Source organism: Mastigoproctus giganteus, chromosome 2 (genome assembly GCF_048544385.1).
Source record: "Mastigoproctus giganteus isolate SK-2022 chromosome 2, ASM4854438v1, whole genome shotgun sequence".
NCBI classification, from domain to species: domain Eukaryota; kingdom Metazoa; phylum Arthropoda; class Arachnida; order Uropygi; family Thelyphonidae; genus Mastigoproctus; species Mastigoproctus giganteus.
This window is the reverse complement of record NC_143576.1, coordinates 4,458,186-4,477,222: the sequence shown is the minus strand read 5'-3', so window position 1 is coordinate 4,477,222 and position 19,037 is coordinate 4,458,186. Positions and strand designations below refer to the sequence as shown.

The 19,037-nt window shown below is 37.4% G+C and overlaps 1 protein-coding gene across 2 annotated transcripts in view; it reads right to left on the bottom strand.

Annotated features, from left to right (window-relative positions):
* Positions 1–19,037, bottom strand: part of nmo (serine/threonine-protein kinase nemo) — a 249,634-nt gene that overhangs the window by 182,380 nt on the left and 48,217 nt on the right. For both annotated transcript variants that reach the window (XM_090387956.1, XM_090387947.1), the window contains exon 2: positions 11,235–11,364. In XM_090387956.1, coding sequence (XP_090244082.1) covers positions 11,235–11,364 — 130 coding nt within the window. The remainder of the gene's footprint in view (positions 1–11,234; positions 11,365–19,037) is intronic.

Sequence of the window (19,037 nt, the reverse complement as noted above, 5' to 3'; positions counted from 1 at the left end):
GAAAGATGACCTTAGCATTCAGCACAGAGGAAGAGAGTGGTATTTTCATTAGCTAAGAGATGATAATGTGCAAGATGTGTATGGTCAATTCAAAGTCCAAAAAGCAGTACTTCTTTTTTATGATATTGGAATCCCATTTTTGTGGATTAGGTTTTATTTCACGTAATTTATTGTTGGTTTGGTTTCTTCATGCCGAGGCCCATTCATCTCCAGTCTAAAGTCGGTGTAAGGAACTATCATTGTTTTTTTTTGTAGTTGTGATACTGATTTAGCTGTATTTGCTGTGCCATTACCTGCTATTCCAGAGTGTCCTGGTATCCAATAAAGAGTGATTTCAGCGATTTTTTTTTTTTTTTTTTTTTTGACAGAAGTTAATTAATTGGAGTTGGAGTGCCAATTTTCTGTAGGAGGGAATGATATAAGAAGGATCTCTGCCCTGTATGGCTGAGATGGCACTGAGCGAATTTTATGATAACACCGAAAGTGATGAATGCTGACAATTTATTTAATGCAACAGAATAGCATATAATTCTGCAGAGAGTAAGCTCTATTCAACTGGAAGCAAAAAGGTGATCACATGTGATGGGAATACAGCCACTGCAACTACATGTGGCTGGGACATAGAACCATCCTTATAGGTAATCGTTTTGCACTGTATTGTGAAGCATGATCAGCAAGTAGCTGTTGTTGTGTGATGGAATGGTATTTTTTGACCAAAAGATGTATAGCTCAGCGGTTCCCAACTGGTGGTCCAGGGGGTTCACACTAAAAATTCTATAATGGCATCTGCTTAGATTTACTTTGATATATTATTGTAAACTACAAACTATAACTAATAATAAACAACAGATTAAAATCAAATTAAATAAAAAGTAAAGAACTCCCAAAGAAAGAAACCACATCTCCCACAATTCCTTATAATTAATTTACTATATTACAGTAGTGTTAAATAAATATGTTTTCCATACTAATTTTTTTTTGATTCTCAAGGACCATTGTTATGCACAGGTACTTTTTTTTTTTTTTTTTTTTTTTTTAAGAACCTATAGTACTTAGTACCATGCATGTGTTGAAGGAAGATACTTTTTGTTGACATTAGACTTGAACTTCTGTAGATTGTAATTTTCAGGAAATACATAAGGAAGGTTGTTCCAGAAAATGGAAACTGAATGAATAAATGAGGAAGAAGAAAAGTTGGTTCTGTGAATTTTAACTTGGACAGTAAAAGGATGTTGACTGGTTGCGGCACATGTTCAGATTGCTTTGAAAGAGAGAGCGGGAATTATAGAAGCCAATTCAGAAGAATAATGCCCGTGGAAGTATCTATCTATGAAACAGAGAGCGGAGAGACTGTTGCGTGATAGCAAAGTGGTATTGTCACGGTCCTTCCCACCCAGGGTAGAAAAGACCCGGGTTCGAATCCTGTCGATAACGCCAGGAATTTTAATGGGCTTTTTTCACTCCGTGGCTGAGTTGGTCGGTTTCAGCCAATAAATATATGGGGTTGACCCTAATATCATTTTTTTTTTTTTCTGTTAGAGATAAGACATTAATTAACCTAACTGCCCTCTTTTTAATGGAATCTAGAAGCCTGAGAGAGGTTTCGGGGAGCACTGCCCCAGATGTGGGAACGATATTCCGTGGCCAGATTTGCGATTTCTACAGTCAACAACAGATTGGAAAAGTAACGCCAAAAGAAAAAGAGAAAACCAAGTTTTTTTAGATGCAGAGGAAACAATATATGTAATGTGCTTTATGCCAGGAGAGATTAGAAGTCAGGGTAATCCCCAAGATCTTGCCTACAAATCGGAGCGTCATGGAAGATGAACATAGGAACAGAAGAATCCTTTTTGCAAGATATAAGACAGGACTGAGTTTTAGAAGGATTGGAATTAAGTTATCTTTGCCCCACTAGAGAATTATCTGGAGATCAGCATTTAAGGAAATGGTAGTGGTTATTCAAGAAGTTGAAGCTGTTTGAGCAGGGCAAGGTTTCTCAAACTGGAATGCAATGTGCTATCGCCAGCAAAACTATGGATAGGATTTCCGGTCAATGGAAGAAGGTCATTAATATACAAGAGGAAAAGAGTGGGAGAAAGAACTGAATCTTGGGGAACACCAGCATTAGTGGAGAAGTTAGAAGACAGAGAGCCATCTACCATTAACCAGTGAGCAGTCAGAGACAAAACTGGATACTCAATTACAAAAAAAGAGCTGGCAAACCATAGGATGGAAGCTTATTTAGAAGACCTTTAATGCCAAACATGAACGAAAGTCTTGTAGATATCAAGAGCAACTGCTTGTGTTTCACCTAACTTTTCCATTGAATTTGTCCATAAATGGATAACATATCACCAGTGGATCGACACTGACGGAATCCATACTGGCGATCGTTGATCAGACGGAATGTTTCTACATAGTTTAAGAGTTGGCGGTTAATTGGTTTCTCCATTACTTTAGAAAATGGTAGAAGTAATTGCAATGGGACGATAATTAGATGGGAGGGAACCTCCCTTTTAGGAACTGGCTGGATATGAGCAAATTTCCAAGCAGAAGGAAAAACACCTTTGGAATAAGGAAGTGACAAAAGCAGCAAAGAACAGAAGTTCAGGAGCTCAGGTTTTGAGAACAAGTGGAGAAATACCATCAGGACCTGGAGCTTTCTTAGCATCAGATTCATCAAAATCCTTCTGACGGAAAACCACAAGAAGCATTGAATGGAGTGTACTGAGAATGGTTTGAGGTGATTTACCAAGATCATCAATAGATGAGTTGGAAGAAAAATAGGATGCCAGCACGTCAGCTTTATCTTTGGATGATGTGGCATCAGAACCATCTGGTTTTGACAAAAGTGGAACGGAGGTGGGAAAAAATTGCAGCCAATAGTTTTGGCAAGAGACCAGAATGGTCGGCTACCATTGGACAAGAGGAAAGTTTTCTACTCTTAGCCTGTTCGAAATCTAGTTTGGACTGATTAATAACTGCTTTACAAAGTATAAATGATCCTTAATAGGATTACTATGAGGTAAGTGCTGAAAATTTAAGCTAAGCTATACATAAGATCTAATGATACTTAATAATAAAAATTATTATTATTATGCAATGTCGCTTATAAAAACATAGTACTGGAAATATATTGTAATAAAAATTCAGAAATATAAGATTTCAGAGAATATAGGCTTAGTGATTCGCTTTAAAAATATTATGTTGAAAGGGGTTCACTAAAAAATTTTACGTTGAAAGGGGTTCGCGATAAAAAATATGTCAAAAGGGGTTCGCGAGTCAAAAAAGGTTGGGAACCGCTGATCTAGCTCATATCTATCCCATACGTGTAAAGGTATGTTTGTATTTTCCTCAATTTTGTTGAGATCAATTTTCCATTTAAGTACTATTTCTCAAAGGCAGATACCAGCAGGTATAGGTTCATTAAGGTTAGATTCATAAGAGTTTTGGTTGAGATATACCCAACAGGGGTGGGATAGGAGGCTTCTTATTTCGGAAACATATTGGCAGAGTAGGCTTTGTTTTCTAAAGTAAAGTGGGGGGGGGATCATATGTTTCTATGTACAAGCTGTGAACTGCTGAGGTTCTATAAGCACTAGTGCAGACAGAAGGGCACTGTGTTGGATGGTGTTGAGAGACCATAAGATACTCTTTTTGGCTGAAGCACATACCATAGTTCCATAGTCTAATCATGACTGGATTAGGGCAGGATACAAATTCATCAAGAACTGTCTGTCAACACACCAAGATGTTGAGGATACTACATGAAGAATATTTAATATCTGGCATATAATCTGCAGGTAGATGTATGTTTATGAAAATTTAGTTTGGTGTCAAAAAATAAACCTAATAGTCTTATGGGAATTGGTCATGGGTATTTCTATTCCTTTGTCTTTTTTTTTTTTTTTTTATGTGAACCCCAAACACGAGAGGTATTAGAACCTATAGTGCTTAGTACCATGCTTGGGTTAGAGATTGAGAAGACGAAAGAAGATATTTGTTGACATTGGACTTGAACTTCTGTAGATTGTAATTTTCAGGAAATACGTATGAAGGAAGGTTGTTCCAGAAAACGGCAGTTGAATGAATAAATGAGGAAGATGAAAAGTTGGTTCTGTGGATTTGAAGTTGGACAGTAAATGGATGTTGGCGGGTGGCGGCACGTGTTCGGACTGTTTTGAAAGAGAGAGCAGGAATTATAGAAGCTAATTCAGAAGAACAGTGCCCATGGAAGTATCTGTAGAAGAGGCATGCAGCAGAAACAGTGTGTCTATGAGACAGTGAGTGGAGAGACTGTTAGAGATGAATCATTAATTAACCTAACTGTCCTCTTCTGAATGGAATCAAGAAGCCTGAGGTTTTGGGGACACCACCCCAGATGTGGGAACAATATTCCATGGCAGGGCAGATTTGCGATTTATACAGAGTGAGCAGCTGTTTGGAAGAAAATTAACGCCGAGAGCGAAAGAGAAAACCAAACCAAGTTTTTTAGATGCAGAGGAAGCAATATTTGTAATGTGCTTGTGCCAAGAGAGATTAGAAGTCAGGGTAATCCCCAAAAGAGATATATCCTTTTGCCTAGAAATTGGAGTGTCACTAAAGATAAGCATAGGAGCAGAAGAATCCTTTTTGCGAGATATAAGACAAGACTGAGTTTTAGAAGGGTTGAAATCAACTAAGTTGTCTTGGTCCCACTGGAGAATTACATGAAGATCGGCATTTAAGGAATTGGTAGCAGATTTTCGAGAAGTTGAAGCGGATTGAGCAGGACAAGGTTTCTCAAAATGGAAAGTTGAATGCAATGTGCTATCATCGGCAAAACTATGGATAGGATTTCCAGTCAATGGAAGAAGATCGTTGATATACAAGAGGAAAAGAGTGGGGGAAAGAGCTGAACCTTGGGGGACACCAGCATTAGTGGAGAAGTTAAAAGACAGAGAGCCATCAACCATCACCCTCAGTGAGCGATCAGAGAGAAAACTGGATAACCAATTACTAAAAACAGTTGGCAAACCATAAGATGGAAGCTTGTTTAGAAGACCTTTATGCCAAACACGATCAAAAGCCTTTGAGATGTCAAGAGCAACTACTTGTGTTTCACCGAACCTTTCCATTGAATTAGTCCATAAATGGATAACATAAGCCAGAATATTACCAGTGGATCGACACTGACTGAATCCATACTGGTGATCGTTGATCAGACGGAAGGTTTCTAGGTAGTTTAAGAGTTAGCGGTTAATTGATTTCTCCATTACTTTAGAAAGAGTAGAAGTAATCACAATCGGACGATAATTGGATGGGAGGGATTTGTCACCCTTTTTAGGAACTGACTGGATATGAGCAAATTTTCAAGCAGAAGGAAAAACACCTTTAGAATAAGCAAGTGAAAAAAGGCGGCAAAGAATAGGAGTAAGTTCAGGAGCACAGGTTTTGAGAACAAGTGGAGAAATACCATCAGGACCTGGAGCTTTCTTAGCATCGAGATTCATCAAAATCCTTCTGATATCCTTTTGACGGAAGACCACAGGAGGCATTGAATGGAGTGTGTTGGGAATGGTGGGAGGTGTTTTACCAAGATCATAAATACATGAGCTGGAAGAAAAATGGGATGCTAGCAGGTCAGCTTTATCCTTGGCTGAAGTGACAACAGAACCATCTGGTTTGGACAGAGGTGGGAGCAGAGATGGGCAAAAGTTGCGGCCAATAGCCTTGGCAAGAGACCAGAATGCTCGGCTACCATTAGGGCAAGAAGCAAGTTTTCTACTCTTAGCCTGTTCAAACTCTAGTTTGGACTGATTAATAACTGCTTTACAATTGTTGCGAGCTTTGGTGTAGGCAGAAAATGAAACTGAAGAATTAGAAACAAGCCAATTACGATATGCAACATTCTTCTCTTGGACAGCCTTAGCACATTTATTGGAAAACCAAGGTTTAGATAAAGGACGAGATTTTAAAGTGGAGTGTGGGATAAAGGATTCCATTCCTGCAAGAATAATTTCACTGACACGATCTGAGCAAACGTTGACATCAGAACTTTTGAAACAGTAATCCGACCAAGGAAAAGAAGAAAAGAAGTCTTGCAGGTCATCCCATTTTGCATTCTTGTAATGCCAAACAACACGAGGTTGGGAATAGCCATGAGATAAAGGTTCAATTGGAGAAGAGACAATCACCAAGTTGTGATCTGAAGTGCCTAAAGGACCTCTCACTTCGACCTTGTACTTAGAAGGGTTGTTTGTGAGAAAAAGATCAAGCATATTGGCTGTATGAATAGGATTGTCCGGTATTCTTGTAGGTAAATGAACAATCTGTGCTAGGTCATTAGTAATTGCAAAAGCCTCAGCATCTCGACCTGCTGGGTTGGTGTGACTAGAAAACAGAAGCCAGCTGGGGTTGTGAACATTAAAATCACCAAGGAAAATTACCTCACTGTTAGGAGAGTTGGACTGGAGAAAAGTCAAGTTGCAACGAGAGGAAGTCAAAGATCTCCAAGTGATTAGTCGAGTTGGGAGAACGGTAGAGACAACAGATGAATTTGACACAATGAGGTAGAGAGATTTTAAGCCAGAGAAGATCAAAGAGAGGAGATTCCAAATTGCCAAGTCTCTGACAGGGAATATCAGAACGGACATATGCACAAGTAGTACCTTTGAGGCAAAAGGAATCATACAGCGAATAATTTGGGCATCTGAGATGAGCAGTAGTTGAATCAACCGATAACTGAGATTCTGTCAGAAAAAGTACATGAGGTTTGGCAGACTGCAAGTGGAAATGGACATCGTTGAGATTAGAATTGAGACCACGTATATTTGTGAAATGAATTAGGAAGTCCTTGGGGGGTTTAGATCTTTTCGCAGATAAGCTTGCTCTATTAGTTTGACAATTCATGGTGTATTCAATAGTAAGAAAAAGTGGGTGGGACATGCTGTATGAAGTAATGAAATTTTTGGATATGGCGTACATGTGGTAAGAATATACCCAGATCCTTGACATAACGTGGCCTTGACAATGCTCCCCGCATACACACTACTCGGACTCCCTCCAGTCACTATCTGGCAGAGCAGAGGTAGCAAGATTATACACTAGCTGATCTGGAAACCTCCTAGAGAGTTACCAATAGGTCCGGTCCGGTGTACTAACTAGCGGCCGGCCTGCGAAAACCGTTTTAGAGCTGTACCCTCGAAATGTAAGGAATATTGGATCTCGCCACGACGTTCATTATAACCTCAAAAGTCATCAATCATACTGCATGATGGAAGAGATAGAGAAGGGTTGACCGGAACTTAGCTCTAGAGACTAAACATGGGTTCCACCACTTCAAGCCTCCAATAAGCAAAGTGGTGGTATTTCACCGGTTGATGAGAGTCATCTTCCACCTAGTACTGCCTGGTAACAAGAGGGGCAGTGTTCCTCCATGTGGTGTGGGCGCCACACCTTGACCCCTGCTTACATTGGTTCACACCTGGGTGGTCACCCACCATGTACTTGTGCATGGGGGTTATACCCAGGATTACTAACAGTCCCACCATCGTGAAGGTGCAAGCAGAGGATTTGGCTGTCACAGACCGTCCGGACTTTGCCGAAATTGGGTCCACTTGACTTGAGTGTCACCCGAATATCAGTTCCATCAGCGTTTTAGACTCCCAGATAGCAAGTACAGCTTGTCTGGCATATCTGAGAGAATGTCTGTGACGACCTCAAGGACCATTCAGTCTTAAGACAGGTTATGGATGAGGAGACCACAATTTACAGAAGTGTATAGCTGAAGTTCCCCCCAGTTAATTGATAGCCATTGTATTTCGTCCAATTTTCAATGGTAGCCATGTTTGATGACTGACAAGAAATAGCCAGAATGTCCCAAGTTAAGTTACTGGTACATAATACATGAGTTGCACTTAAAATCGATCCTTGAAGTACATCTCCTTCTTGTGTATGTGAATTGTGGACAAAGCATTCTGGAATATTACTTGAAAGGTCCCAAGACAGAGAAAATTCTGTATGAATTGAGGCAGGTTACCTCTCTGTCCAAGGTTGTACAAGTCTTGGAGGATTCCATTAGCTCCATTACCAGGTGGTGTCAAATACTTTATTAATATCAAAGGTTACCATTACCACATGTTTTTTTAACAAAAGTGTTTTCAAGTGCAAGCTTCAATGTTAATGTGGATATCAGTTGTAGACCTCTTATAACAGAAGCCAAATTGGTGGGGTGATTAGCATCCTGACCTTCAATGACCTGGAAGAAGTACCAACTTATCTATCACCAATACATAAAGGCCATTCTAAAGTGAAGTCATGTTATGCGATTTCAGTGGTAGGGAAAATCTTACAGGTAATGATTAAAAGTGCAATTCAGGAGCAATTAGACAGAAACAGCATTCTGAAGAACACACAACATGGATTTGTCAAGGGCAAATTATGTTTATCTAACCTGGTAAGGTATTTTGACAGTTTATTTGGATTTTAGCAAGGCATTTGACTCAGTCCTTCATGAGAAGTCACTGTATGAGCTGGAACATACTGGAATTACAGGAAGGTTGTCATTAATGGATATTCTTCAAATCAATAAAAATTCAGAAGTGGGGTTCCCAAGGACCTTCTTGGACCACTGTTAATTTTGATTTTCATAAATGATATTGACGAAGGGATAAAGAGCAAAATTTGCAGATAACGTAAATATTGGGGGCATTGTTAATGATCACTACCGAGCAGTGCTCCTTCAGGATGACTTGAACAGGCTTCAGGAATGGTCTGGAAAGTGGCAGCTATGATTTAATGCAGTAAAATGCAAGGTCTTAAAACCAGGGAATGGCAACCCCAAAATAACATACACTTGGTCTGGTTGAATTAAAAACAGTAGAGGAACAAAAGGATCTGCGAGTTACGATAGCAGCATATATGAAGGTCTCTGAGCAGCGTAAACAGGCAGCCAGGAAAGCCCATGGTGTCCTATTGATGATTTATTGAACAATATCCTGTAGAGATAGGGAGGTCATAGTCCCAATGTATGTAAAATCCATTTGGAATACTATGTCCAAGTACAGAGATCCTAAAAAGAGAATGAGGCTTCTAGAAATAGTCCAAAGATGGGCAACTCCCATGATAAGATTGGCAAAAGGGCAACCATATGAGGAAAGACTTTGGTTATGTTGGTGACAGAGCTTGGCAAACTAGGCACCCAAGAGGGAACCCTCTGAGAGGGGTTAGTAAAATGAATGAAGGCAGAATTCACTGTTATGAAAAATTCCAGAACTAGCAGCCATATATTCAAATTAATGGGAAGAAGTTTAGACTAGATTGTAGGAAGTTTTTTTTTTAGCCAGCAAGTTGTTGATTACTGGAACCAGTTGGCACCACAGTTATTTGAGGCTGACAGTTTGAAAAATTTCAAAGGTCAACTGGATGGTTACCTATGTGAGGAAGGAAAAGCATAATGTTTATTTTCTTATGTGCTTTTTTTTTTTTTTTTTTTTGTGGCTGGTGCAACAAAAAGCCTGTGGCTTCCTTGCACTACAGGGTTAATACTAACATGTTACTTTTCGACACAGTCCCCTTTAGATTCTATACACTTTTGCCATCAATGCTGCAATGTGTTGATTACATCTATGAAAAAACGTTTTGGGCCTCCAGGAATGCATCCACTGCAGCGATGACAAAATTGTTGGTGGGAAAATGATGCCAAGCCAGGTATTTTTTGAAATTAGTAAAGAGGTGAAAGTCTGATGGTGCTAGATCTGCTGTCGACCATTCATTTTGATCTGATGTCAACCACTATGTGCCCCATCATACTGACACCTTTTTCATAGAGAACCTCTGTTATTATGAGGCACACATGTTCAGATGAGATCATTCCTCTCCAGATCATGAACACTGTCAACAAACTGTGAGGTAATTGCAGGTCTTTCACACCTGCAATTACCTCACAGGTGTGGGTCATCTTCCAGGTCCCCTTCCATCATTTAAATTTTGCATGGAATAGGAAGGGGGAACCCCCCCTATGCTGTAACCACATCTTCGTGAATTGCATTTGACATTACTCCCGTTTTTCCCAAATACTGAATGGCTGCATGTTGACTAATTTTGTCCATCTTTCTTCATTTACAATTTTTATATTGGGTCCTGTGTTGATTTCAGGACCCGATACAAAAAAAAAAAAAAAACCTTGCATAAATCTTGGTGAATTACTATTTGAAGTGTTATACATTAAGTACTGAAATTGTCAACACTGTACCACTACTCCTTCATACTCTGGCAATGAACATTTCAAAAAACCTCTTGTTGAAAATTTGATTGAAGAGTATGAAGATTGGGATGCAGATAACTCTGAAGTTACTATTTAACAAGCCCTAGGCTTTTGATGCATCATCCAAAAAAATAATAATAAATAAAAATAAAATAATAAAATAATTAATTTAAAAATTTTTAATAAATAAATTAAAATATAAACTACCTATTTGACTTCCTCCTTACATACTTTAACCTTTGAATTTCTCCACACTATCAGTCTCAACCAATTTAATCCAGTAATTAACAACTCACTGACTAAAATCCACTCTAACCACTTCTATAATATCTGAATTTATGAAGATTAGTTCTGGTCTCATCAGGGGTGCTGCCCATCTTTGGACCTTTTTCTTCTTCTTCTTTAATGCTGCCGAATGGCGTTTGCGACTTCGTTTTGATATTGTTCTCTGTCTAGCGCTGCATGTAGAATTTGTGCTGTTGTCATGTGAAGCTTATCTGGACCTTTTTAAGAAGCTCAATGTCTTTTGTGTGTGTGTGTGTGTGTGTGGTCTCCATACAGTATTATTATTAGCCATAAGGTGCAAGGAAATCTGAGGCTTATGCTGCACCAGCCAAAAAAAATTCCCTGAGAGAGAGAGAGTCAGAAGTAGAAAGGAATCACCAAGAAAGAGAAGAATGATGATATCCAGTCCAGGACTCTGGGTGTGCCTCCAGATGTGGTCTTAAAATTGCCTTAAAGAGATTATGATCTCTCTATCTCTACATGTAAATGTTTGATAAATCATTGATAGGGTATCATGGGCCTTTCTTGCCACTTGTAGACAGGTGGCGAGAAAAGCTGATGGTGTCCATTGGTTCAGTTTCAGTTTCTACAAATTGTGATAGTGTCAAATATAATATCATTCCATACATTATATTTCTGTCTGTAACATTTCTAATTTCAAAATAGACATTAATCCTACATGTTAGATGCAAATAGCACTCACATTCTCATGTTTGAAAAAGCAGAGCATCTTGATCTCACGATACACTCTTTTGCTGGACACCAAGTTTTGGAAGACATTGGGCATCTTTTTTAATGCCACTCGTTTTCCATCTCGAGGATCTGTCACGGACCTGAAAAGATTAAATAAATGATAACAAAACATTTCTTTAAATACCAACACATCTAAAGAATTAAACAGGAGTTAAAATTAAAACTACTGGATACTTAGCCCCCTCCACCCTCACTCACATGACAGAAGAATCCAGGTGCCTAGTTGCCCATATCGTAATCTTGACAAACTAATATACATCAACCAGACTTCTTAATGAGTTGTCAAAGTATCAGCATATTCTTCTGCAATTGACCAATGAGGACTACTCCATAATGTATATTTGTTAATGTCAGGATTAAAGTTAGAGTGAACAAATCGAAAATATGAACATTAATTGCAAAAAATGAATGTTAAACATTCATAAATACCACATTTTAAACCATGCTCGTAGCTATACGATACAGTGTAACCCCGCTTTATGATATTAATCTGTTCCAGAGACACCATCATATCGTGAAAATATTGTAATGTGAACACGATAACACATGGTTTTTTGGTAATTCGTTCCACGACCTCAGAAGTTGAAATTTTTGCTATAACTCTGAAAGGTCATTTTTATAGTGTAAATTGTATTATTTACAATTCAAATCATTAAAATGCACTACACTTTCATTGTTACCATATGATCCATTATAAGAATCAATTTTGAATGCCTTTGTGATATTTTTCTAACATTTCTGGAGGTCACTACCATAAAACAATAAAAACAATTTGCACTTTCCAGATTATTGGGCTTTTCTGTTAGTCCAAGTAATTATAAATTGGTAGTAAACTCCATGTTATTAGCATACGATGCAAGAAAGCAAGCATATGCAGCATCAGCCAAAAAAAAAAAAAAAACATCCCATTTCACCCCTCCATTCGTTCCACATGCCTATCCAGCTCAGCCGTAAATTTATTTAGGCTATCAACTTCCACAACAAAAGATGGAAATCTGTTCCACCAATCAGCTACCCACTGGCTAAAGGCAAATTTCCACACATCTATTCTACAACTGTCTTTCCTCAATTAACTGAAACTGTGCCCCCTCAGGTTCTTAATCTGAGCAAGAGGAAGAATCTCATCAGCATTCAGCTTGCTCAACCCATTCAAGGCCTTATACACCTCGATCAGATCACCTCACAGGTGCCTACTCCCCAGGTGCTGCAATTTGCAAAACTTAAGCCCCTTTATTTCCCTCACCAATCTTGTTGCCCTTCTTTGTATTCGTTCTAGCAACTCTACATCCTTCCTAAAATGAGGCCTCCAGACCTGTACACAAGACAGGATAATCACCTCCCTATATATCATTGACATGACTCCATGACCTGCACTGCTCAGCGAACTTCATATTTGACTGCACAATTACCCCCAGGTCTTTTTCACTTTCCACTTCCCTGAGTGTAGTACCACATAGTCGGTACATTTCTCTTTGGTTATTGCTACCCATATGCAGTACTTTGCATTTGTCAACATTAAACTTCAGTTGTCACTTTTCAGCCCGTTTTCCCAACTTATCTAGATCCAGTTGGAGTAGCATACTGTCATTAACAACCCTGCCAACCTTTTGTATCATCTGCAAACTTGGACATTAAACCTGATAAATATACAAAACAATAATGGGCCCAACACCAAACCCTGGGGAACTCAACTAATAACATTTGTCCACGAAGAGCAGTGTCCGTTGATTACCACTCTCTGTCGTCTCCCACTCAACCATCTCTTTATCCATTGTAGCAACTTACCCTTGATGCCATACCTCTCCAATTTGTACAGCAGTCTTCCATGTGCAACAATATCAAAAGCTTTCCTGAAATCCAAGTACAGTATATGATATCAAAATTATTTTTGCCATTCAGTTCCTTTGTGACCACATCATAGTATCCAATCAAATTGGTCAAACAAGACCTCCCTTTAACAAACCCATGCTGTGTCTTAACTATTACTGCAGTCTTGTCCAGATGATCCTGCAATGCTTTTTTAACCAGTGATTCCATTATTTTTCCCGGAACACAAGTTAAACTAACAGGTCTATAATTATTTGTGTCAACCTTTGAACCCCCTTTGTGAATTGGGGATACATTTGCAGATCTCCCATCCATGGGAACCTCCCCTGACTAAGGATGCTCTCACAATTATGGCTAAAGGTTTGCTTACTTCTCTTGCTGCCTCCATTATAACTGGATAGATTCCATCTGCCCCAGGTGTCTTTTTTATGTTTAACTTCAACAATTTCTCCTCCACTTTGCTCTCAGTAACACAAAATCACTTAGCTCCCTGTTAGAGTTTGATAAACTTCTGGCACTCCCTTTATTGAATAACTCCTCATGTGTGAATGTAGATGCAAAATACTCATTCAGTGTATCAGCAACCTGAGCATGATCATCAATAGTCAACCCAATCTATGTTAAGTGGTTCAATCTGATTCGTCCCTTTCCTTCTAGAGTTTACATAAGTAAAGAACTCTTTGCTGTTTTTCTTCGTATCCTTTGCCAAAGATTTTTCGTAATTTGCCTTCACCTGCCTAACTTATTGCCTTTGCAAAAATACCGATAGCTGGAATTGTGGTTTTCTTTTTACGTTAATATGGTGAAATGTGTTTCCCCTTTACTGAAATCGTCATCGTAAAAAAAAACAAATTTTCAGAATCTTCTCTTCATTCCTTTTTTTTTTTAAAGCTTCATAAGCTTGTTACTCCACACAAATTGTGTCAGTTGCAATCTATGCATTCCGTTAAAAAAAAAAAATGCTTATGTATGCCAATGAAATTTATAAAGAAAAGAGATCATCCTGGAAACAAACGCCTCTTAAAGCATTTCTGAAGAAGACTACTCCTTGTGCAACAAACCAACTACTGCCGAGCCAATAATGAGTGATCAACGAGTGTGCATTTAGTCGATGATGAAGAATAAACATTAACATTTGTAAGTCATAAATGATTTCTTTATTATCATAATTTGCTTGATTTTACAGGCTATGTTTTCATTTCTTTGGATAAAACAATCGTTGTTTAAACAAACTAATTAGCTAACTAATTTCATTGTTGAGAACGTAACCCCTATTTTTAACATTATGTATATGGGGAATAAATTCCCGCTTTACGAGCGCGTGCCAGAAACGAATTAACTCGTAACGTTGGGAACTACCTGTATATTCAACTAAATAACTATTCCCAAATTCAGTAAATAATTGTGGCATAACCCCACTATGGAATTTCTGGAATATTGATACACTTCTTCTTCAATGTGTATGTGTAACAGCTTTCTCCCCTATAATAATCATAATACATCATGCAATTCTCCTATCTGTGCACATTTTCTCTCAGCCACTGCCATAACAGAAAGTCTATTCAGTGTGATATAGGAGGCATATACTCTCCTACAAGAGGAACTCCCACTGCTGAAGACCCCTCCAATTTCTAATCTACCTTTACCGATAAGAAGTGCAAAGAAAACTGTCCAAGTTTGTTGATAGCCTGAAGGTAGGTGCTAACAGCCAGAACCAGGATAAATTAACCAATATTAATTCAGAATGACATGGATCGGTTGTAAATATGGTCTTGAAAAATGATAATTAAAGTTTAAGTTATTTTTAAATGTAAGGTTCTGCACTTGGGAAACCCAGAATTTAAAAGTGGTACAGGACAAAAAAGAAATTTGGGTTAGAATTCAGAACCATAAAGAAGTGTTGGTATTGCCATTATTTTGTAAAATTTCAATTGTTTCTTTCCTTGTTTTCTTAGCCAGATTTCTTTTTATTGTTCCACATATATTTTGAAATTTTTGCCAATTTCTGGTTCATATCTTCTTCTTCGGCATCATATGTTATATCACATCCTAGACATTTAAAATGTTTTACTTGTTCTAATATTTTATTGTCTATAACTATTCCCACCTTATTTTTCCCCTTAAAAGCCATTGTTCTAGTTTTCATTGTTGATATTTTAACTTGATATTCTTCTGTTATTTGGTTTAATTTTAATACTGCTCATTGTAAATTATCTTCACTATCTTGAATAATTACTTGATCATTTGCAAATAACAGTGTATTAATCCTATTCTTTGTATTTAGATATATACCTGTATTAATTTCTCCTTTCCATTTACATATCATATCCTCGATATATATGTTAAACAACGTTGGTGACAAGCTACATCCCTGTCTAACTCCTTGATTTATTATACTTTCTTCTGTTAATTTATTACCTGTATCTATTACTATTTTTGTTCCTTGATATAAACTCTGTATTATTTTTGTAAGATGCTTTGGGTATCCTCTATTGCTCAATATGTTCACATTATCACACAAAATCTTCCTGTGCTATAATAATGATGTGGCACCATCATTTAGAAATTTTTAACAGTGAAATAGCAAAAAACGTGGATGTGGAAGAGCAAAATAATTAAACACCTCTGTTTAAGGCTTTGAATGGATTGAGCAATCTCAATGCTGATGGAATCCTTCCACTTGGTTAAGATTACACACATGAGCAAGAGAATAAATCTGAAAGATGATGGTTGCAGGATAGATATGCATAACAAACAAACATCTTGCTGGCCTTCAACCAATGGGTAGCAGAGGACTGGTTAATGGTATGGTTGGAACAAACTTCCATCTATAGTCGTGATAGTAGGTAGTTTGAATAAATTCGAGGAAGAACTACACAAATTATTGGCAGAGATGGGCATGTGATGCAGGAAGTTTTTTTTTTGCTGATGTTTTATAAGCTTGTTTCTTACATCATCTGGCATTACTAATACCGTGGTGACCTTATCTAATAAAAAAAAAAATAATAAAAAAGAAAAGAAACATGAGATTCGTTCAGAAAACTGTCTGGCACTTAGTGTTACTACTGGTCTTTTATAGCAAGCATAAAAAAAACAGGAGGTTGCTCCTGTTTTGTGATGACTTCCTATATTTTCTTATATAATTGGCATTTTTCCTTCCACTTGGAAATTTGCTGATAAGCAGCTAGTTCCTAAAAAAAGTAATAAATCCCTCCAATTTCAATTATTGTCCCATTGCAATGACCTTTACTCTTTTCCAAAGTAATGAAAAAAAATCTGTCAACTGCCAACTTTTACTGTATCTCAAAAATATTCTACCTGATCAATAATAATATTGGTATCAGCAAAATGATATAATGCAGTAAGCCTATGCAGCACCAGCAAAAAAATAAATAAAATGAAATAAATATATTAATTAAATTTAAAAAATAACCAATGCCATTATCTTTTACTACCTATTTCTTTCAAATATTTATCTAATCCCTTTTTAAATTCACATGAACTCCAAACTCTACAAGGGTAGGTGGGAGTTTATTCCAATCAATCACTTTTTTTTTTAAACTAAAGTACAGGAATTTTTGCAAGTGGGGGAAAAGAGGCAAGTGCGACAAGATTAGCTGTGGGTGCAAAAGCATATTCTTACCAAGACAAACTAGGATTTTTAAAGTTCCAGTCTCTGTGAACAAGAGAACTTTATGCCTGCTTATATGTGTTATGTGACTATGCCTACAAATTCCTTTGCAATTTAGTTTACTTAATTCTTTTAAAGAAATACACCTTGAGCAGGGGTATTTAAGACCACATATCTGTGAGGATCACTCTCATATCTGGGTTCCAAACTCTGGCTTGCAAAACAAGTCTCTCTTCATAAGAATACTCCTTTGTGCCCAATCTCATTGCTCTTACAACCAACTCTTTCTAATGGGGATCCACATCTTTTTCTAAAAGAAAGTCTCCAAACCTATGCTATATTCAAAATGTGGCCTAATGGTCACATTATATAATATGAATAATCACCTCTTGATCTCTTCTGGCAAAGTTCCTATACATCTTTATCAAAACACCATGAGCTGTCCTAGCATGCCTGCCGACATTGCTCAGAAAACTTCTTATCAGATCATATAGTTTCTCCAAAGCCTCCTCATTATTAAGTCTTGAGTTTGGCCATATTCAAGTGATATATTACTATTAGATTATTGCTCCCCAAATGCAAGACCCTGCTTTTTCTAGTATTAAGCTTCTGCTGCCATTTCTCAAATCATCCAAATAATTTGAAATTTGTTAAGTAGCATATCCTAATTATTGTAATTAACTACCCTACTGGCAAGCTTTAGACATTAAACTTGGACACATCCATTGTTGTTTCTAATATTCATGTGATATGAATATTAGTCTTTCAGTCATCACAAAATCATTTAGCTTCCTGTTAGACTGCAATCAACTTGTAGCATTCCCCTTTCTAAAGGATTCCTTACATAGATGTAAAATACATATTCAGTTCATCTGAAACCTGACCAGGATAATCAACATTGATATCAAATAGATCAGGGGTCAGCAACCTTTTTTGAGTGAAGAGCCATTTTTGATCTAATTAAAAAAAAAAAAAAAAAAGAATCCGAAGAGCCACACCTCAGCTGAACAAAGGTGAAGGATAGGAGAGTTTTCTAAAGGGAATAGAGTGGGTAAGCATTTTATTAAAAAAATATATTTTGAAATATTATTTATTAATACTGAAAAAATGTACCAAACATCCAGTTAGGTACAAACTGAATGTGACTTTTGTTGCTGAACATCTTGAGCAAGTCTCTCAACATCAGGCGAGTATGCAGTAATTATCATCTTTAAACATACTGAGACTCACATTTTTCAGAGTTTCGTGATTTATTTTTTAATTTGTTCATGTTCAAAAATATTTGCCCGCAGAAATTCGAACCAAAAACTGAGAGAGGTCCAAACCCAAATTTATATGCTTGTCCAGTAAGCTACTTCCAAATCTAACACAATTTGGTCTTGCTTTTTCAACTCATCTATCACCAGCGATTTGTGAAGAACTGCAAGGGCAGCCTTTTACCTCTCCAAATTCTCGATATCAGTTTTAAGGCATTTTTGTCTTGCACTCCACGTATCCTTGATTTTTAAGTCCTCTAAACTCCATTTCAAATTATACTTCATGTGGGCTAAAAGTTAAAGAGCCACAGGTTGTCGTCCTCTGAAGTAGACCAATGTGATTTATTCCCTTCCTTCTACTGTTAATACAAGAAAAGAAGTGTTTGCTGCTTTTTTTTGCCAGAGCATTAGCTTGCCTAACCTCCTATTTGACTTGATTACAGAGTGGTTTACACCTCCACAGGCTTCTGCATCACCTGATAATTTATATGCATCTGTGCATTTTTATTCTCTGCTACAAGAATCATTAGGTCATCTGACATCCATTTGGGTCTTGGGCTGGAACGGTATTTCTTAGTTGGTATGAAAAGCCTAGTAGCTTCTACAATTACTTCCCATTCAGAATTTAAAAATTGTCTTATGATGGAAGTCAGATTTACAAAAGCAAAAGCTCTTTCCTTTACTCTTGACAGTAATTGTCTAAGTAAATCCCACATCAGCTCACTGTGACCACTGCCACCCAAATGGATCTTTGAAGTGAGAAGAACAATATACATGAAGTAAAGAACAATAAGTGGGGAGAAAAAAAAAAAGACAGAAAGGAGCACATACAAGACTAAATACATTATTAAGATAAAAAAAAAAAAAAAGTACCTTTTTATAAACTTATGCCACTGCCTGTCATACAGACATTTAGTTTCTGCTGCATGCCTTTTCCAGATACTTCTTTCTTCCAAAACCAATTCAAAAGCATACTTCAACCAGTCAATCAATATCCATTTACGGTTCAACTTTAAGCTCACAGAATTTACTTTCTCGT